This window comes from Xiphophorus hellerii, chromosome 20, assembly GCF_003331165.1.
Source record: "Xiphophorus hellerii strain 12219 chromosome 20, Xiphophorus_hellerii-4.1, whole genome shotgun sequence".
NCBI classification, from domain to species: Eukaryota; Metazoa; Chordata; class Actinopteri; order Cyprinodontiformes; family Poeciliidae; genus Xiphophorus; species Xiphophorus hellerii.
Window position 1 is genome coordinate 803,715 of NC_045691.1, and position 21,515 is coordinate 825,229.

The 21,515-nt window shown below is 44.1% G+C and overlaps 1 protein-coding gene across 2 annotated transcripts in view; it reads right to left on the reverse strand.

Annotated features, from left to right (window-relative positions):
* Positions 1–21,515, reverse strand: part of flnba (filamin B a) — a 71,018-nt gene that overhangs the window by 3,456 nt on the left and 46,047 nt on the right. The window contains exons 24-46 of one of the 2 annotated variants that reach the window (XM_032550587.1): positions 21,266–21,359; positions 17,126–17,326; positions 16,875–17,048; positions 16,634–16,796; positions 15,994–16,154; positions 14,639–14,930; positions 14,037–14,190; positions 13,779–13,968; positions 12,490–12,737; positions 11,937–12,020; positions 10,760–10,865; positions 10,541–10,681; positions 9,986–10,114; positions 9,690–9,863; positions 8,460–8,618; positions 7,339–7,542; positions 7,107–7,259; positions 6,896–7,018; positions 4,523–4,789; positions 3,773–3,910; positions 3,575–3,690; positions 1,230–1,362; positions 628–804 (exon numbers count right to left, since the gene is read on the reverse strand). In XM_032550587.1, the coding sequence (XP_032406478.1) occupies positions 628–804; positions 1,230–1,362; positions 3,575–3,690; positions 3,773–3,910; positions 4,523–4,789; positions 6,896–7,018; positions 7,107–7,259; positions 7,339–7,542; positions 8,460–8,618; positions 9,690–9,863; positions 9,986–10,114; positions 10,541–10,681; positions 10,760–10,865; positions 11,937–12,020; positions 12,490–12,737; positions 13,779–13,968; positions 14,037–14,190; positions 14,639–14,930; positions 15,994–16,154; positions 16,634–16,796; positions 16,875–17,048; positions 17,126–17,326; positions 21,266–21,359 (3,781 nt within the window). The remainder of the gene's footprint in view (positions 1–627; positions 805–1,229; positions 1,363–3,574; positions 3,691–3,772; positions 3,911–4,522; positions 4,790–6,895; positions 7,019–7,106; positions 7,260–7,338; positions 7,543–8,459; positions 8,619–9,689; positions 9,864–9,985; positions 10,115–10,540; positions 10,682–10,759; positions 10,866–11,936; positions 12,021–12,489; positions 12,738–13,778; positions 13,969–14,036; positions 14,191–14,638; positions 14,931–15,993; positions 16,155–16,633; positions 16,797–16,874; positions 17,049–17,125; positions 17,327–21,265; positions 21,360–21,515) is intronic. The other variant, XM_032550589.1, reaches the window with a different exon arrangement.

Below are 21,515 nucleotides of genomic sequence, written 5' to 3' on the forward strand. Positions count from 1 at the left end.
AGACCAAAGCAGCAGAATGAAGACTTTTATCATCCAGTGTTTGATCAACAGAGGAAAACAATTAATGTTAATGATTGAGTTTGTTTTCATTTATGATGCAATTAATTGATTTATTGGTTATTGCAACAGGCCTATATTTGTCAATATCTTGCGATGGCATTTTACAGCATCGACAAGATGAACTAAAATAGAACATTTTATTTTTTGAGTGCGTCTCTTGCTCACTTTAAACCCGACTGGTTGGAGAAAGTAAAAAAAAGAAACAAATATATTAAGAAATGTTCCTGCCAAGTTTTCAAGCATTTAGCAAACAGAAATAATTTTAATAATTGTGACAAGAGAAGTTTATTCTGGTTTAACTTCAAACAGAAAAAAATTATATTTATATATAAAAATTATATATTTATTATCTCTAAATATCTGGTTTCAACTACAAATAATGATTTCCAAATGTTAGATTCATTATACAATAAATAAGGACTTTATGAAGAAATAAATCAATTTGAAAACCTTTCAAACATGTAATTGAAACCCGTTCCCTAAAAGTGTCTCGGATGGACACCAGCTTTAAACTGAGAAAACATCCATAACTGACGGACAGGAAGTCAGACTGAACAGGTGACTCACCTGTGGTGCCTCTCTCCAGACCGGATCCGTACGCCGTCACCAGACCGGGCTCTCCGCTCTGTCCTGGTTCTCCAACCCGGACCTGGAAAGGACTTCCTGGGATGTGAGAGCCGTTGAACTTCACGTCGATGGTGTGGACGCCGTTCTCCCTGGGGATGAAGCGGATGGCGAACTTATCTGGAAACAAGAACGGCACAAAGAGCCTGAACACGATTCACCTGCTCAGGTTTAGAAACCGAAATCAATTCAGGAGCAGAATTTCATAACGACAAACAAAATTGTTTCGACAGATTCTCACCTCAATGACACACTTTGTTGTTTCAATGACAAGTTCTTGTTTTAATGAGTCTTTTTGAACAAGAAACTCGTTTTAACCACGTAGCACATTAAAAAAAGACCATCACTAAAACGAGAATTTCTTTTCCTTCTGTTGAATAATTCAGGCCTGAAAAAAAACTAACGTTTTCTGTTTCTTCTGATTTAAAAGCCAAAGGTTAACATTCACATTTTTAATCTCAGATTAGAAGCCATTATTATATCAGGCAGTTTATTAAAAATCAGTTTTTATCGATTGTTTTGACCCCTGAAGACGACAGGCTGACCTTTCTCCAGCTCCGTGACGACGCACTCCTCCAGCGCTCCAGACGGACTGTGAACCTTGGCCTCCAGCTTTCCCTGCGCTCCATTCAGACGCACCGCAAAGGATGCTGGGTGATTCGCCTTCAGACCGGACTCCTGATGAGTGGACAGATGAGTAACTTGAGCGAAAGCAGCGTCTTCTGACTCCATTAGGATTTATTCTGGGCTGCAGACGTTCGGATCTCTTCACCTACCTGAGCTCCTTCCTGCAGCTGCAGCCTCAGACAGTCAGAGACTCAAAACTTATTACATTTAGGCCTAAAACTTTAGATCTGCATTTCTTTTTAAACAAATATTTTAAAAACAGACACAAAAAACTACTAACCTGGAGACAAAATTAACCTTTTGCCATTTAGTGGAAACTAAAGTTAAACTTTTTTTCCCCATTAAATATCTTTAAAAATTACTTTTGATTAGCTCTATAGTCTTTATAAAGTAACCTTGCATTTAAAAATGTTACGTTTTCTGGCATTTAGCAAATAGAAATAATTTTAATAATTCTAACTGACCCAAAACGAGAGAACTTTAGAGAAACAGACAGAAAAAAATGTGTATTTGTCTTTAAGTTTCTGGTTTCAACTACAAATAATACTTTTCAAATCTAGGGTTTAAATCAAATGTTAGATTGCACTTCATTATAAAACTGTGCAGTGTAAATATAAAGTACTTTTAAGGACTTTATGCAGAAATCAAGCACTTTCCAAACCTTGAAAACACCTAATTAAAATCTGTACAAACTAAATATCTTTAAAAATGACTATTTCTAAAGTGTGTTCTCAGTCTTTACAGAGTAATATTATATTTCATAGGTAAAGCTCCACTAAAAATGAATAAAATGATTATTTTTTCCAGTATTTGATCAGGAACGACTGATGCTTTCAGATGCTTAATGTCCATAGCAAAAACATAAATTTAAAATGAGATGCAGAAACGTTTGGACCTGAAACTCATCTACTTCAGATCAAAATCACCAGAATAAATGTGAACAGACATGAGGCGTGCTGGCCTGCTGCAGTGCTGCAGTCAGAGCTGATGGTGGCGCTGTTAAAAGCCTTTAAATGAAACACAAGAGAAACACCGACAGTTCCACACCGAAGGAGGACGAACCAGAACCAAGCAAAGAACCAGACACAAACGGATCCAGTTTTCATGAAATCAGCTTCTATTCTTCACATTCTGTGTTTTTTTGGGCACTCAGTTAAATTTTTGAGTTAGAAGATGAGTTTTGGTCTTTAGTTAGTTTGCTTGGCTATGGTCACAATCCATGGGAGCAGCTGCATAAGAAAATCTAGTTGGTTTTTTCCCCAAAATGAAGGTTTGACAACCTGAGAGGTCGACTGAATAACCGTCAGGAAGAGAATTTATTTAGGTTTTAACCTGAAATGTTTTAATGCAGAACTGGAGAAAATTCTGAATTGTTGCGGCTTGTTTTTAAAAAAGATGAGTTGCAGCGGTTCAGGTTTATGGAGCCAAAATTAAAGGCTATTTTTAACAGTCCATAGCAAAAACATAAACACAGACGTCCAGCTGTTTAACTGAATGTCTACAAAACAACCAAGTAAATTAGTCCTTTAGAAATTATCTGGAAAAATTTGGGAGGCGCCAAGTTTTCAACGTTAGCATGAACGCTAAACACCGAATGCTGGCAGTTGGTAACCAAACGTTCAACAAAGACGTTGAAGTTTAATGAGCCGAATGTTTGCAACTAAATTAGCTCTACAGAATTTATCTGGAAGAATTAATTTAGGGGAAGTTAAGGGCATTAAACGTTCTCAGAGTTAGCAAACATGCTAAACAGCTAATTACCTGAATTCTTAATAGACTAGAAACAAAACCTCAACACAGTTGTTGAATTTTACTTGCCTGTCTTAAAAACTTTACGTAAAATACATTAGCACTTCAGGATTAATTGAAAGAAATAGATTTTGGGGAAGATGGGGATCGACACCAGCACTCCTCCATTTTCTTGCCTCAATTGGATAACGGTGCAAGAAAATGGAAGATTAAGAGGAATGTAAGAGCACTAAGCAAAAAAAGATTAGCTCCGCTATTAGCAGAAGTGAGCCCACCACTGAGTTCGGCCAATTCTCTCTCCTCCTTCATGTTAATCTATGTTATTCTCCCATCTTTAATTTGCAGATTTGAGTGACGTTTTTAACACGTCTTGTTGAATCAGTGCACCCGAAGCAGTCGAACCCTCACAGGTCAGCAGATCTTCCATTATCTGGGAGTTTTATGCAGCTGTGCCCCAACGTCCCTTCAGGAAGCAGGACAAGGCAGGGTGTGGAGGTGTCTCCTCATGCCTCACCTGAAGGCCGGCAACAGTGAGGCGCCGCGCGTCGTTCACCGGCGCCACGACCGGGACCAGGTAGGGGCTGTCGGGAATGTGCTGCTCGTTAAACTTCACCGAGATCTCGTAGTCGCCTGCAGAGGAAGGAGCGGCGGCGTGACTCTCAGCTACCTTCAAAAGTAAAGCTGCTGCATGAACCGTCTGAGTGCTAGCTACCGGGCTCCTGAGCCACGTAGGAGATCCCGCAGGATCCGTCTTTACGGTCGTCGAAGGAGATCTCCGCCCTGCTGGGACCCTCCACGGCGACGGACAGACCGCCGGCGCCGGCCTCACGCGTCCAGATGCTGAACTCGGCTGTTAGCGGGTCAGAGAGGAATGAAAGTAAGTTCTGATCTTAAAGCTGCAGTTGGCATCGTCTCCCCCAGTGCTAACTAGAAACAACCAATCACAGCCAGGAGGAGCGTCTGAGCGCTGTCAATCACCCTCCACGTGGCGCTGCTCATCCTCTCCCTGCTTGGCTACAGCTTCATCAATGCTCAGGCTAGTTAGCATAGCCACCGATGGTGGCAGACAAAAGTGTTGTTGTAACGGGAAAGAGTTCCTCCGCCGTTAGCACAATTAGCAGCGCATTTATGAGCTTTACTGACAGCGCTAAGACCCGCCTCCTGACTGGTTGTTAATTGCTCTCAATCATGCTCATGAACGAGCTGCTAAATGTGCTAAATGCTACATGATGTTTTGCAACATAACATCTTTATGTATTTGTAACATAAAAATGTTAAGTTATTTATAACTTAACTTTTTTTTATTAAACAAAAAAACATAAAAGCTACATACTTTAACAAAACCAACCAAACTGGTATATAAAATAATTACGCCGTGTGTGCAGCACAGTTGCTCGACACCAGACTCGCTTGATTTTGTAAATGTGGGGAGGCCGGTTGACCTTTGACCTCTGGTTCGTACCTGGCTCCCCGGCCAGCGCTCCCTCCAGGCCCGGACCCCCGGCCGTCACCTTGCCCGCGCCGCCCTCTCCCAGCGGGCCCACAGTGAACTGGAAGGGGCTGCCTGGTACGTGCACGCCCCTGTACTTCACGCCGACGCTGTGCACGCCCATCTCCGTGGGAACGAACCGCACACAGTAGGTGTCGTTGCCCATGGAAACCAGCTCAGCGGGCCGGCTGGTTCCAGACGGCGAAGTGACTTCAGCGGTGATGTCCTGCATGTCCATCGCTGCACAAAGGTAGAACAACAGAGTTAATGTAAAGATTATTTAACTCAGGAAGAATCTACTCAGATTTAAAGTCTTTCTGTAACGTATTAAAGATGTTTGATTTGACCCAAATCTGGAAAATCTGGGGAGGGAAAAACTCAAAACTGTTCAAGGAGCTTTTTGTCACTGGGCTTCCTAAGGAAACATTTTGAAATAATCAGTCAGCCTGGATGTTGACAGAAACGGCAGAAGCGTCACACAGGCACGTAAACATCATTCATCAGACCAAAACCTCGTTTTTAATTAACAAGTGACACCAAGTATTACAAATTTAGCCATTTTGGCCCTAAACTTCGGCCTCTACTTCACTGCAAAGAAAAAAAAAATCTTCCCAAGAATTTTTGGACTATAGTGCAAAAATCTTGTATTTTGGACATTTAAAATGTCGTCCAGTGCTAAATGTTCAGAGTTTAAAGTTTATTGACCTGTGAGAATGTGCATTATTATTATTATACCATTACATTACATGAACTTTTTTTTTTTATCGTAATGACGTCCAACTAAATTTGTTTTCGCGGTAGGCCTGGTGAAAAGTTAAAAACCTCCTAATCACTAACAGCTGCGACTCAGAATGAAGCATTTCATGCAGCAAACCTTGCGCTCCGTGTTTAACAACGCACCCTCCGTCCCAGCCGGACCGGGCACATCAACAACCCAAACACCCGGCGCCGCTGCCGCCAGCACCAGACCCGAGAGGCCGGAAATGAGGCGCACTGGGCCCAAGGAGGGGCTCCGAGCCTGGGCGGCAGCAGAGGGGCGGCCGCCCCGACTGCCGGGTCTTCCACACCACCAGAGGGAGCAGTGAGAGCGGAAAGAGGGGCGAGAGAGGAGCTGCTGAGATAAAACCAGGAGGAACCAAGTAGCTGGAGAAGAGAGAGGAAGATGGAGGAGACACACAGATGGAGGGAGAGAGGAGAGGAGAGGAAAAGGAGAGAAGCTGAGGAAGATGAGAGATGATGGAGACGAGGAAAATTAAGTTAGAAGAAATAAGGAAAGTAGAATCAGAAAAGAGCAAACACAGAAAATGAGACTGATCAAGTTGAGAGAAGAACAGAAAGCGGGAAAATAAAACCAGGCTGAGCAGCTCTGATGTGAACAGCTGAAAAACTATTTCTCTTCTTGAGATTCGCTCTATTTAAACTAATTTTGTCATAGTTGGGGTGTTTTCAAACCTGATAGTCCAGTAGACACAGTTTGACTGATTCAAACTAAATACTTTAAAAAACGGTTCCCCTCCTCACCTGTGGGGGCACTGCATCAAAACAACAGAAGGAAACTATGCAAAAACACACAAAATAACAATGAACACAACTTCCTTCTTCACAAAATGTAAACAAAAACAGAATAGAGTGAGATTTAGGCAACCGGAGGACTTCTAGCACTAGGCTAGCACGTTTGTTTTGGTTGTATTTACCCAGAAAGCCCTGCCATGTAGTCCACTTCCTGGTTTTACAGCGGCCTCCGGTCCGCTTGGCGTTTACATATGCATTCACTTCAACCGAACCGAGATCGAGGTTTGTAGACGGACCAGCGTTCGATTAGCATTCACACCTCACCAAGCAAACCGGACTTTTCAAGTCCGACTGGAGTTGGATTAATCAATCAATCAATCAAATTTTATTTGTATAGCCCATTTCAGCAGCAAGGCATTTCAAAGTGCTTTACATCATTACAAACACAGAAACACAATGCAATATAGAATCAATCATTAAGTCAAGTTCCATCAATAAATTTGTAATTGATTACATTTCAAATACAATTCTAAACAGGTGGGTTTTTAGTCGAGATTTAAAAGAAGTCAGTGTTTCAGCTGACTTAAAGCGAACTGAATGGGTCCGAAATAAATGAAGCCGTAAACAACCACTGAGTAAATGCAAAACATAAAAATACAACCTGCCTGACAACATGAAGGAGACAAGAAGAAAAAAGTCTCAGTATCAACTCACCATGTTTCTTATAAAAAGCAAAAAGTCAAAGAGGGTTGAAAGCTCTACAAACTCTTAAAGGCAGTCGCCCAGGGCGGCACCAACTGGTGGTCAAACTGGATGGTCAGAGTGTGTTTTTACCGGGTATCTTCAGGTTGAGGTCGCACATGCTGCCGACGCTGGCGACCGACGCCGCCTTCTGTCGACAGGTGATGCTCTCCCGGATGCGACCTTCGCCGGTCACCCTCACCATGAACGGACTTCCTGTAAATAAAAACAAAGCTTCATCAAACCTCCGGGCTTCAGCGGGAACTTCTCCTCGTCGGAAAACCCGATCTCTAGCTGATCTTGCCTGGAACATGTTCCTCTGCAAACCGGATGGAGACGATGTAGTTTCCAGGTTCGGTGGGACAGTAGGAGACCTCACAGGTCCCGTCCTCCACGTCCTTCGTCTGGATGTCCACCTTACTGGGACCTTCAATAGCCAGAGCCAGGCCGCCGTAACCTGTCCACACGCAGAGAGCAAAGGTTAAGGTGCAACGCCTCGTCGTTTGGGTCGTCAGAGGTCAGAGGGCTGGACCGACCTGCCTCCCTTGTGTCGACCACGAAGCTGGCGTTGGTGAAGGTGGTGGCCTGAACGAGGCCGTCGCCGTGGGCTTTGACTCGTCCGGCGTCTCCGATCTCGGACTGGACCACATTGATGGTGATGGGGCTGTTGGGGACGTGCCGGCCGTTCTTCAGGATGCTGACCTGGTGTTCGCCCACCTCCCTGGGAATGAAGGAGATGCCTGCGAAGGAAATGGAAGGGAATCAATCACCTGTACGTTATCAATGCTGGAGGACAAAACGATTCTTTTACTGACCAATGCCATCGAAATGAAACCCGGAGATGTAGGCATTACTGATTTAATGCAGAGCGCCACAGCAAAGGGGAAAATAAAGCAGAAAACCTCTTGAATAATAACTCTACAACACTCTCACTCTGTGTTGGCTACGGTACACACAGACCCGCTACCATAGCAACTGAGACGACGACCATATCAGGATTAAACAGCAAAAATCACTCAAGGATTTCCCACACAAAGAGAATATTCAATCCATTAAAATATTACTTTTTTTATGCTCGATGTTTATTTTGTGATTATTAATAAGTGATTGCTGTGGTAGATTAGCCACTGACCTAGATTGATGAATCCAGGCCAGTGGTAGCTAGCAGACTAGCTACCTCTAGTCTGTTAGCTACCACAGTGGTAGCTAACAGAATGTAGCTAGTAGCTAGTGTGTTCACATCAGACTAGCTGCCACTGTGGTAGCTAGCAGACTAGCTACCTCTGTTAGCTAGAGGTAGCTAGCTAACAGACTAGCTAATTTAACCACCCGTTCTACAGCACATCTACATCTTAAGGTTGTCAAAGTCAAGCCAGCACAATGGACCCAATTCCCCCTCACTGGCTATTTTTTCTTGGATTAAAAGTCCTTCCTGACCTTCTTATCTTGTTATCTTAGTGTGGACTATTAGTAGCAAAACACTGCGTCCCTCTTTCTTTTATACATCAGGCGTCTATTTAAGATTTAGTGCATTATATCGATAATCAAACAGCTCAAACCGATGCCAGTGATCGTTGGGAGATGGGCGGGATGTTTCGCACGTGACTTCACAAAGCATCGCACCAATAAAGCAGATTAAGAAGCAAACATGTGTTACCAATGTGGTTGTTGGCCATCCTTTTCAGCAGGCAGGGCTCGTCCCGTCCAGACGGCGCTCTGATGCTGGCGGTCAACACGCTGAGGTCAGTCTCGTTGATGTCCAGGAAGAAATCTGCTGCAGAGCCCAGTTTAACCTGAGAGCGGCGCTGGTTGTCCTCTGGAAAACACGGCGACAGGAAGACGAACAAAAACTCCATCAGGCTGGAGCAGCATGGACAAGGTGAGCGATGAAAGACTCGCCTCTAGCCGATGAAATTACATTTATAAAACCCAATTCAGAACTAATAACTAATCCAGTAGGCTGTTTAATATGGACCATGCCTCAGGGATTTTGTGTTTATTGGTATACTCTGTATTTTTGTTCAGCTAATTATAGCGAAAGCCCCAACATGTTAACGACCACAACTGAAATCCATGAGAAGTGGACTATTAAAATATTCTAATAGTTCAGACACCAAATATATATGAATTAGTATGCATAGCGGAAGAAAGGAGGGAAAAAGGTTCAATAAAAATTACAAGGAAAATAGACAAAAAGAACAAAAAAGAAAGTGAAAAATAAAATTTATGCAGAAAATGAAAAAAGGAGAAAAGAACATTGGAAAAGGAAAAAGATGAAAAAGGACAAAACAGAAATTTTATAAAATCAAAAATGGACAACCAGAAAAAAAGAAAAAGATAAAAAAACAAAAGAGAAGGACAAGAAATAAAATAAATTGGGAAAAAGATTTTCTCACTTATGCAGCCAAAAAATAAAAAAATCATATGTATGTATGTATGTGCTCACAAATATACAACGTTAGAAATGAAAATTAAACTAGTTGGGATTGGACTGCAGACCGCCGTCCTTTAAAAACGTTTCTGTTCAACCTGCTGACTGATGCTGGGATTAAACATTAAACAACACAAAGTTTAGTTTATGTAGAAACTAAACGCTACATCTAGAAATGTAGCGTTTAGTTTCTATGTTCCTCAACTCTGGAACAAACTCCCAGAAAACCTGAGATGTGCAGAAACTGTTAAACAATAAATTTATGAAAGTTTCCTAAAGAAAGGTGCCAGTCAGTCACTTTTCTAACTTGTATTTTGCTTCTTTATTTTCTGTGAAGCATTTTAAATGAGGTGGAGGAATGTAGCATTACCATAAAAGTAGAATTTTTCTGTTGTGTGTGTGTGTGATGGTTACTGTCCTGTTTAAGGCTGTGTGTGTGCTGATGTGGGTTCTGACCCGTGATCCTGGCGGTAAACGGGCTGCCTTCGATGTGATCTTCGTTGTATTTGACCAGGATGTTGTAATCTCCAGGCAGCGTGGGAAGGTAGCTGACGGTGCACGTCCCGTTCTTATTGTCTACGCAGCTGATCTCCGCTTTGGACGGACCCTCGATAGCCAGGTCCAGACCGCCTGGAGAGAGAGACGTTTAGATTCATTAAAACAGCTAACCACCTGAAATGTAAAAATGAAAGTGAGTAATGTGACGTTTTTAAACATTTCTATGCTGGACTCGCTCCTCTCCTGCAGGGTACCTTCAGAGGCGTCTTCTGTGCAGACGGTGAAGGTCGCCACCTTGTTGGCAACGCCGTAGCTCAGTCCAGGCCCGAAGGCCGTAACGTTGGGGCTGCTGCTGTGGTTCACGTAGAACTGGAGCGGAGACTCTGCAACAAACAGAACACGGTTCAACCGATTTATAGCATTTCTTTTAAACAGAAAGAGTGACTGCAGGAGAGAAAAGTCACGGTTTAAAACATCCACTGAAGTTTGGAGCAGAAAGACATTAACCACTTTAATAGGTTCTAGTATGATCACTTTCTCCTGGTACCAGCTGCAGTTCCTTCTCTGGACAGCAGATGTCTCCAAACTCAACACATCTCACCCATTAAACATTAACGTTTATTTTTCTCTATATAAAAACTGGTAATTTTACTAAATAAAAGTATTTTTGGGTTATTTTAAATATAATGTAAACTAAAAAAATTATTATCAGAGCACAAAGCATAGAATTTATTTATCTTTTATAACAGTTTTTCTGCATCAGACAGATTTTTACAAAGTTATAAAAGCAGCTTTACGTCGGTACCGACCTGGGATGTGTGTGCCGTTGTACTTGATGTGCATCTCATGCAGGCCCGGCTCAGTCGGGGCGTACTGGACTATCACTGTCCCATTTCCGTTGTCTGCGATCAGCGGCTGCGCAGACTTGCCTGAAGGCATCAGCACCTCACCTGCAGAGAGAAACGACAGTGAAGGCATCATTTCCGCTCTCCGTTCCCTCTGCTCCTCTCCTCTGTGACGGAGTTTACCGGTGATTTCTCCCGGCCTGAAGGCGAACGGGATGATCATGTCAAACGGTCTGAAGCCACTGCCGTTCACGCTGCTGCTGATTGGCTGGTAGTTCTCTGACATCACCTGGATGGCACACAGGTGGAGAGGGATTAAAGCTGGAAACAGACTCCCTGAACTGCACTGCAAACATGCTACTGCATCCAAGCCCCCCCCACACAGGGGCATCATGGGAAGTGTAGAGCAGTGAAGCGGTAAGGAGGAAGACGAGAGGTGACCGTGATGATGCAGCCAGTGATGAAGAATGGAAACTTTAACCCCCTAAATGAGAGAAAGCACCGTCAGCAGAGCCACCCAGTAACCTGCATGATGTTAGTGTGCCGCAATCCGATTGGCTGAGAGGAGAAAGGGAAGCGATGATGTCATGGAGGAAAAGCAGCCGAGAGAGAGAACTTTGAAACGGAGAGAGAGAGAAGTTGGTGTTGAACCTGCAGCCGCTCACCTGCAACAGAAAGGAGTGTGTGTGTGTGTGTGTGTGTGTAGTGTTTACATCCATGCTCATATCTGTACAGATCTACAGTTTTTTATTGAAATAATCTGTCTTAAAGCTAATTTAAATATGAGCATTTTGAGTTTTAACCAACTCAGTTAGAAATTCCTCTGAACTGGAGTATTTATGTCGAAAACATTCAAAATGAAATCATTTTTAAGTACATCGAGTCAAAGATAATGTTTCTCTATTATTTTATATATACAAATTGTCCGTTTTGTGTTTAAAGATCTATATGGATAAATAAGATTTTTTTTTCTTCAAACTGCTCCTTTTCATTAAAAACCTGGGTTGACATGTGACATGTTCATTTTAAACTGTAAATTAATTCAATAAGATTTGCCCTTACTGTACTTTGTTATATTCTATCTTTGTTTGATAATATCCAGTGTTATATTATCCATAATTTATCCATAAAAACCCAAACCTGAACAAATGACCAGATTATTAAAATCAGACCAATCATTATAAAATAAACATTTAATTAGTGTGAACTGTGCATATTTTATTGGCTCTGGACATGAACAGATGATCTGCAGGAAAAAAAGGATGAATTTTGTTGGTAATCCATTACAAATATCTGGAACATGGCTGTGTGTGTGTGTGTGTGTGTGTGTGAGTGAGAGCTGGTGAGTGTATTGTGGTACCCATGGCTGGAAGCCAGCGCTAGGGGGACCGGCCTGTCTCTGTTGCGCCATCTGCTGTTGGCTGATGGGAACTGCATCAGTAGCCTGAGGGACACGATAAAATGGATTATTTCTAATTAAAGAAAAAAAACAGCTGAATAATCCATAAAAAAAAAAAAAATCATGAATAAAGTTACCAAGAATTACAGAGTTCCTCATAAAGTATTAATTTCCTCCAAAAGGTTATTTAAACCACAAACTGCAGTGGATTTTATTGGGACTTTAGGGGGGAGGCCAGACCCCTTGGAGGCGGGGCTAAGTCCACCCAGGCGTTGGAGACTAAAGAATTTCTTAAACATGAACGCAAGAATCAAAGCAAAGCGGAAATAACATAACAATTTACACGGTACTGCCCTTTTAACTGGTTTCTATACGTTTCCTGTGGAAATCGGCAGTAAAAACCAAAATAAAAGCGACGATCTAAAACTCGACTCGGCATCGTCAGCCTCACACTGTCATTTTTATGAAAGGAAATAATCTTTGCGTTGATGTAAGTTAGCGACGGCCCCCTCACCATGACTTTGAACGGACTGCGCGGGATGTTTTCCCCTCCGAAGCGGACGTAGATGGCGTAGTTCCCCGGAGCCGGCGTGGCGTAGAAGATGTCAAAGGTGCCGTCTTCGTTCTCCAGAACCTGGGCCTCCACCTCGCTGCCGTCGGGTTGGACCACCACGCAGCTCACCTTGCCCTTTCCGGCTGCCTTGGCGTTCACCAACAGGCCCAGCTCCTCGCCGATGGCCACGGTCGGGCCCACGCCCGGTCCTGGGGAGACGGAACCGTCACCGATCTGAAACCACTGAACGAAGAGCCCACGGAGAGGAGCTGGTCCCCCCCACCTTCTTCCAATCTCAAAATTGGTGTCACACATTCAGTAAAAGTTTTTCATTTTAAAGACATGAATAAATGACTCCAGAGGTTTGCCACTCCCTGATTGCTACAAAAAAAAAGTTACACAATCGTAGCAGAGTTGATCGTCACCAAATTTGTTCAAGTTCGTAAATGTGAAGGGGGGAATGGTTGACCTCTGACCTCTGGAAACTTCCCACATTTACAAAAATCAAACAAATTTGGTGTCCAGCAACTGTACTACAAATATTTCAGCTGCACAACCATAGCACAATTAACTAATATCAACTTCGTTTGATTTGGTTAAAGCTGCAGAATGTGACTTTTATGCGTTTTTCACATTTGTTACAACTGTCAGCACATCATGACAATTTATTATGAGACAGAATCTGTGAAAAGTTTTCCTCCATCTCCTCCCTGAGCTGCTATTGGCGTTTTAAGAAATTAACCAAAATCAACCAATCAGAGGCAGGAGGCGGGACTTAGCGCAGTCGATCAGTCTGATGTACTCACTGCCAATTGTGCTAATGGTGGATAAACAACTTACCGCTTCAGGAAAATGTTTATCCGCCGCCATCGGTGGCTGTGCTAATTCTAACATTAGCATTCATAACAGAATCTGCTGACAGGGACAACCTGGCAGCGCCACATGAGATTGTGACCAACAGCGCTAAGACCCGCCTCCAGGCTGTGATTGGTTGTTTCTATTTAGCACTGGGAGAAGGTGGAGAAGTTGGATTTTTCCATAACATAATGACTGTCACAACAGTTTCAACACATTTAAAAAATATATTTTTTATAAATTTAGATTGCAGCTTTAATGTGGAAAACCTCAGAGACTTTTTTTTTTTGTAAATCTTAATTATAGCAGCACAAACAAAAATTTGTTCTGAACAAAAGTTTGACAGCAATTTGGTTTAATTTGAAGAACTTCGCTCGGGTAAACGCCGTTTTTACCCGTCACCGTGCATTTGCTGGCGTCTCCGGTCGCCGTGGCGCGGACTCTGTAGGGCGACGCCGGGATGTCGTCGCCGCCGTACTTTATGACGATGGTGTAGCGCCCGGTGCGGTCGGGGACGTAGGACACCGTGTAGGTCCCGTCATCGTTGTCATGGATACTGGGCTGCTTGGGTTTCCCATCCTGGTCCTGCGGTGGACAAACGCATTGTGACGCAGTCTCTTCTGGTTACCATGTGAGGCGAGCGGCTTACTGACCGTGATGAGCACGCTCAGCTGGCCCTGGCCAGCGTCTCTGGCGTCGATGTTGAACTGGACCGGGAAGCTGGCGGGGACGCCGCTGGTCAGCCCAGGGCCGCTGGCACGCACTTTACTGGCATCATGGGTCGGCAGAACCCTGAACTTGAATGGACTGAAGGGATCAGATAAAGAGTTGAACGCTAAAATTTCAACATTTCAGAAGCTTTAGTTTGAAAACCTTTTGGGATCGTTTCCTTTTGTGGGTAACTTAACTGATTGTCTTGGATTATTTTGAATAAGATTCATTTGAATTAAGTACTCCATAATTGTCAAGGTAAATTTTTCTTGGTGATAAATTATCCCAGAAGTTATTGCGATAAAGGATGATATTGTTGTTTTGAGACAATTTTCAAGTAATATAAAAGCAAAAGCATGTCATATAATAATATAATATAATAATCTGAATGCTTCCATTTTCCCCACTGATGGGTTATTTTGCTCTTAATATGAAGATTTTTTTTTATACTTTTCCTTTAAGTAACAAATATGTACTCCCAGTATCACCCAAACACCTTGGTGTGTGTGTGTGTGTGTGTGTGTGTGTGTGTGTGTGTGTGTACCTGCGTGGAACGTCCTCGTCTGCGTATTTGACCGAGACGGCGTACGGTCCCTCCACGGACGGCGTGTACGACACGGTGTGCGTCCCGTCGCCGTTGTCCGTCACCTCCACCGGTTCCGCCAGCCCCTTTGGGCCCGTGACGGCCACCGCCAGCGGCGCCTCGCCGGCCTTCCTGCAGTCCACACTGAAGGATTGTGGGATATTTGCTCTGACTCCCGACGCCACACCTGGACCCGACACCTTGACCTTACTGGAGTCGACCACGGCTTTCACCGGGACCTTAAATGGACTTCCTGGAAAATAAAAATATGAGGGGTTTGAATGTAAAATACAGGTTAAAACTTAAATAAAAGTGGTTTTTTGCCATATTTGTTAAAAATGTCACTTTGGTCAAAATATGGTAAGAGACAGATAATTATCTGTAAACACTGAAACGAGCACAGTGGTGTCCAAAATGCGGTTCAGGGGCCGTTTCTGGTCCAGGGCAGCTGCTCGATTAAAATCTTCTGACAATGGAAAATGCTATAAAGTATTTATCTTTTAATAACCAACATTTCAAAGCAAACAGAACCACATTTATTTAGTTACTTGGTCAAAAATGAAAGTCACTGCTTTCAATTGATCGATTAAACTTTGGTAAAAACAGGAAGCGTTAAAAGGAAAAAAAGACACAAATCCTGTTCTTGCAATATGGCAAATGTGCAAAATCTTTTTTTAATGTTGGCTCTACAGTGATGCCCTTCCTTGTTAAATTAACATATTGAATAATTAGTTTATTGTTGAACAGGAAAAACCTCATTTTTTTGTGTGTGATTTTTTCCCCTTCTTGTGTAAGATTTTGGCATTTTAATGGATGTTCAAGACAAAAGCAGATCCTCCTTTTACGTCCTGCTCATGTGCTGCAGATGTGTTCAGACATCATGACATCCCCAGCCGGCGGAGCAAACATCAGAACCACGAACCGACGCGGCTCATTAAAGGTGTTAAACACGCCGAACAAAGTCAATAAAACCGAGCCGCGTCTTTGCCGTCGGAGCCAAAAACCTCTCGGCCACATCTTTGAAGCATTAAAGTTGATCGCTCGGCACGAGTTTAACGAGACAAAAACAATCCGACAACCTCAGAACATGAGGCGGAAATGAGGCCCGAGACATCAAAGTTTATTTATGATGCATTCAAGGCGAGTGAGACGCGAGAGAGTGTTTCATTCCTTTTCGTCACGTCATATCTATCATAATCCCCACAAAGAAACAAAAATCATCTGAAATCCGGATTTTAACGAGAACATCTGCTAACACTGAGCCAGCATCAGACTGAAGAACAGAGACTTAATCCTGCATGGAAGAATGACCTCACCTGGGATGTGCTCGCCACCATAGGTGATGTTGACGTCGTAGAGGCCCGGCGTGAGCGGAACGTACTCCACGCTGCAGCTGCCGTCTTTGTTGTCTTTGCACGACATCTTGGACTCAGACGGACCCTCCACGGTGATGCCGAGGCCGCCGATTCCTGCACCCCTGTGGGGAGAAACGACGGCATGACGGTGGATAACAGGTCCAGCAAAGACGCCGTCTTATGGTTTATGACAGGTGGGAAAGTTTTACAATCTCACGACTCGATTCAGATTTCTGGAGACACAATTCAAAAATTAAGTTGTTTTTTTTATTTAAAAATAATGATTTCTGCTTTAAACCATCAGTGTTCAAAGGATTTTCATGATCTACTTGATATATATTAATATTTGTTTAGTTATTGAAACAATTGTTTTGGTTTTTGAGGATTTAATTCTTGGAAAATGTGTATTTTTGGGGGGTTTCCATAGTTCAGAGTGATGTCAGCATGCAGAGGGCGGCCATCTTGTTTTACAGCTTCTGTTTATTTGAACTTTAAATTCAGGTCAGCTCTAAGAAAAAGATAAAAACTTCAGTAATGAGAAAAGCTGATTTTTCTCATTAAGAAATCATTTTGTTTTGGAAGATGCGACGCTGTGAAGCACCTGGTGATGATGCTGAAGGCGTTGTTCTGGTCCGTCAGGGCCTGCTGCAGCCCCGGCCCGGTGGCCACCACCCTGCTGGGGTCGCAGCCCTCCGTCACAGAGACTCTGAACGGATTCTTGGGAACCGGCGCGTCGTCGTACAGAACGCTGACGCTGTGGACGCCTGGGAAAACAAACCAGACGCTTCAGAACCCCAACAGTCCCACAGGAGGACGGGTCGGGTCTCGCCCTGCAGCCTTACCGTTCTCGAAGGGTGTGTACTCGACGCTGTAGGTCCCGTCGGCCTGGTCGGTGACCACGCACTCTGTCAGAGCGCCGGACGGATTCTTGACCTCGGCCTTCACGTGCTCTCCTCCTCGCCGGGTCAAAGGTCGGGCGTCCACTGTGAAATCCGTGGTGGCTTCTCTGAAAACGGCTGCAGAGGAAATTTAAAGTTCTTACACTTGAATTTTAGTGACTTTTCCCCCAAACGAATCTGTTCCAGCCGCACACCTTGGCCCTCGACGCCGGGTCCAAACACTTTGACCTTGGAGGTGTCGACTGCAGGATCCACCATCACCTTGGCTGGGAAGCCTGGCACGGATTTACCTCCGTACTTCAGCATCAGGGTGTACATGCCGGAGGTCAGGGGGACGTAGGTCACCGTGTACGTCCCGTCCTGGTTGTCCACCACCTCCGTCTTCGCTTTCATGCCTGAAATACAGAGAAAAAATATGACAAAATATCATATTTTGTCATATTTCATTGTCATACTTCCGGCAGCGGAAGCGCGGCTGTCGAAGTGGACTAACAGCTAAGCTAAACGCTAACCCCCACAGATCGCCACTTCTGTCCATCTTCCTCTCCAACGTCCGCTCTCTGGACAACAAAATAGACCATCTGCAACTGGAACTGTCTTCAAAGAGAGTTGAGGAACTGCTGCGCTCTCATTCTGACGGAGACATGGCTCAACTCGTCCATACCGGACAACGTTGTTAGCCTGGAGGGGCTCGCTACATTGCGCGCAGACAGGAGCAGCGCTCTCAGCGGTAAAACCCGAGGAGGGGGGCTGTGTATTTACATCAACAACAACTGGTGTAAAAATGCCATGACTGTTGCCAGTTACTGCTCCCCGGACATCGAGCTTCTGACTGTTAACTGCAGACCATTCTACCTGCCCAGGGAGTTTACTGTTGTTAGCATCACTGCTGTGTATGTGCCCCCCAGTGCTAACACTAAACAGGCTATGAGTGTTCTCTACCGGACCATCAGTGAGTTGCAATCCTCACACACAGAGGGCGTTTTCATCATTGCTGGGGATTTTAACCAGGCCAACATGAAGACTGTTCTCCCTCACTTCAACCAGTATGTGGACTTTCCAACCAGGCGAGGAAATACTCTAGACTTGGCCTACACCAACATCAAAGAAGCATTCAGAGCAGCCCCCCGCCCCCACCTTGGCTCTTCAGACCACCTATCTGTTATGCTAATTCCTGCATACAAGTCCCTGCTGATCAGAACAAAACCTACAGTGAGGCAGGTGAGAGTGTGGACTGAGGGGGCCATGGAGGCACTTCAGGACTGTTTTGAGTGCTCTGACTGGGAGATGTTCAAGGCAGCAGCCACTTACAACGACCAGATCAACATCGATGAGTACGCCATGACTGTGTCAGCCTACATCAACAAGTGCACAGAGGACGTCAGCATCACTAAGAACATTATCACCCGGGCCAACCAACAACCCTGGATGACTAAGGAGGTACGGGAAATGCTAAAAGCACGGAACTCAGCCTTCAAGTCTGGCGACAAGGAGGCACTGAGGACAGCGAGAGCCAACTTGAACCGTGCTATCAGGTTAGCAAAGCGAACCCACAGTCAGAAAATACAGGAGTTCTTCCACGACACCAGCAACACCAGGAGTATGTGGCAAGGCATAAAGGCGATCACAGATTACAATCCATCCTCCCCCCCAGTGGGCGAAGTTGATGCTGACTTTCTCAATGGACTCAATAACTTCTTTGGGAGGTTCGAGGCACTGAACAGTACTCCGGCAAAGAAAACTGTTCCCCACCAGGAAGAGGAGGCACTCTGCCTGGACACAGCCGATGTGTTGAAGACTCTGGAAAGAGTCAACCCACGGAAGGCCCCAGGCCCCGACAACATACCTGGGCGGGTGTTCAGGGAATGCGCAGGTCAGCTGGCTGGTGTCCTAACAGACATCTTTAACACCTCACTGGACCAAGCCACAGTGCCAGCCTGTCTCAAAACTGCCTCCATCATTCCGGTGCCAAAGAAACCTCAAGTCACCTCTTTCAACGATTACCGGCCTGTGGCACTGACTCCCATCATGATGAAGTGCTTTGAAAGGCTGGTAAAAGAACACATCGTCTCCAGACTCCCCACCACATTCGACCCGTTCCAGTTTGCCTACCGCCGAAACCGCTCCACTGAGGACGGATGTTGTTCCTGGACTTCAGCTCAGCGTTCAACACAATCATCCCACAGCATCTGGCAGGAAAACTGGGACACCTGGGCTTCAGCACCCCCCTGCGCAACTGGCTGCTAGACTTCCTCACCGACAGACCTCAGTCAGTCCGGATCGGACAACACACCTCCGATGTCATCACCCTCAGCACAGGCTCCCCTCAGGGCTGCGTCCTGAGCCCTCTGCTGTTCACTCTGATGACACACGACTGCGTCCCCAGGTTCGCCACCAACCACATCGTGAAGTTCGCGGACGACACAACGGTGGTGGGCCTCATCAGAGACGACAACGACCTGGACTACAGAGAGGAGGTGGAGCAGCTGGTGGACTGGTGCAGAGACAACAGCCTGATCCTGAACGTTGACAAGACGAAGGAGATGATCGTCGACTTCAGGAAGAACCGGCCCAGCCACGCTCCACTGCTCATCAACAGCTCGGCTGTGGAGGTGGTCAGCAGCACCAAATTCCTGGGGGTGCACATCACAAACGACCTCACCTGGACTGTGAACACCACGTCTCTGGCCAAGAGGGCACAGAAACGCTTGTATTTCCTGCGGAGGATGAGAAGAGCACACATGCCCCCGCCCATCCTCAAGACGTTCTACAGAAGCACCATAGAGAGCATTCTGACCAGCTGCCTCTCTGTGTGGTGTGGAGGCTGCAGCGCCTCCGACTGGAAGAACGTGAGGAGAGTGGTGCGGACAGCAGAGAGGATCATCGGGGCCCCCCTTCCCTCCATTCAGGACATTTCATCCCAGCGCTGCGTGTCCCGAGGCCGAAACATCGTCAATGACCCCTCACACCCCCACCATGGACTGTTCTCCCTGCTGCCCTCTGGAAAGAGGTTCTGCAGCATCCGGTGCAGGTCCACCAGGTTCTGAAACAACTTTTTCCCACTTGCCATCAGACTGCTGAACTCTTAACTGGACTGCACTTAAAATCTGGTCTCCACTTCATACCTTGCACATGTACAGAGCTAAATAACTTATATTTTACTGTCATTACTGCACTTTATATTCTATATTTATATTTATATTCATATTTTATATTGTATTTTATTTTATTCTGGAGTAACCTCACAACATTGGAACCTCAAAACATTGTTCTGAGCCGTATGTAACGAAATTTCGTTCTGTATACACCCTGTGCATGCAAAATGATAATAAAGTCAGTCTAAGTCTATATTTAGGATGATTCCTAAATATTGTTCCTCACATTCTGCTTTTTCAACAGTCTGAGCTCAGATCAACTGGATGAGAATATCTAAAGATCAATGTTCAGGTCTTACCATAGATTTTTATGCCGTTACTTTTTCCACTTTCGCTACATACATTAAGTAAAATGGTGCTTCTTAAAGAAATTACCACCACTTTTCTATTCTAGATATTAAAAATATTAAAGTTGTATTTTAACAAAAGGTTATGTAGCTTTTGCTACTGTAAAGTTTTATTTTTATGGACTGAAGACAAATTGTCTCTTTGGTTTTCAAATGTTGCAGATGTTTGATTACATAAAGGAGGCTGAATATAAATTCACACTTTTCTAAAATAAATAAACTCTTTCAACTGGAAGTTCTGTTTATCTTTTATAGAAATCTCAAACTTACACAAAGGCTTGTTATAACATGATCAAATTAAAATTTAAACACTTTCTAAGTTCTAACTACTGACCAAAACAGGTTTAAGTTCATCAAATTAACTTTAATACAACTGAATTATTTTGGATAATGTGATGCCTCAAATGATACTTTATCTATAAAATAAATAAAATTAAACTAGCTTTCACTTCTTCACATGAGGATCTTGCATTTTTTCCAGCATTGTTTAGTGATAAACATAAAAATTATGAAGTATAAAAAGTTATACAACTTGCTTTGTGGGACATATTAGCCAGATAACTTATTTAATCTAATAAATTTAATTTCCATTAAATTTTTATGTTATGTATTTATATTGACACTTTATCATTATTTTGCTCAATTTCTATATTTTAAATGTGAAGTTGAATTACAATAAAGGTTTTCTTTTCTATTAAATGAAGGACGTTTCAGCCTTCCCTCCAATTTAAAACCGGTGTATTAAATCTGATGAAAACTTTTACCCAGAAATCTCACTGCTTCTTCGCTGAACACACTTTGACCCAGGTGGCCGTTTACCAGCCGGTCTTACCTGAGCCCGGCCCAGACTCGGGCGCCGCGTCCAGGCTGAGCTGACCCGGCCCGGCCCGAGAGCAGTCCACATTCAGAACGCTGATCTCTCCAACCTGCAAACACCAGAGGCCCAGATTACTTCTTCAATTCTGGACCGAAACCATCATCTCTAGTTAAAAAAAAACAAAACATAAATGCTCTGAGTAAACCTGAACAGAATAAATCTGCAAACACTTTAAAGTTTAAGACCTTTTTAAGATTATCAATTA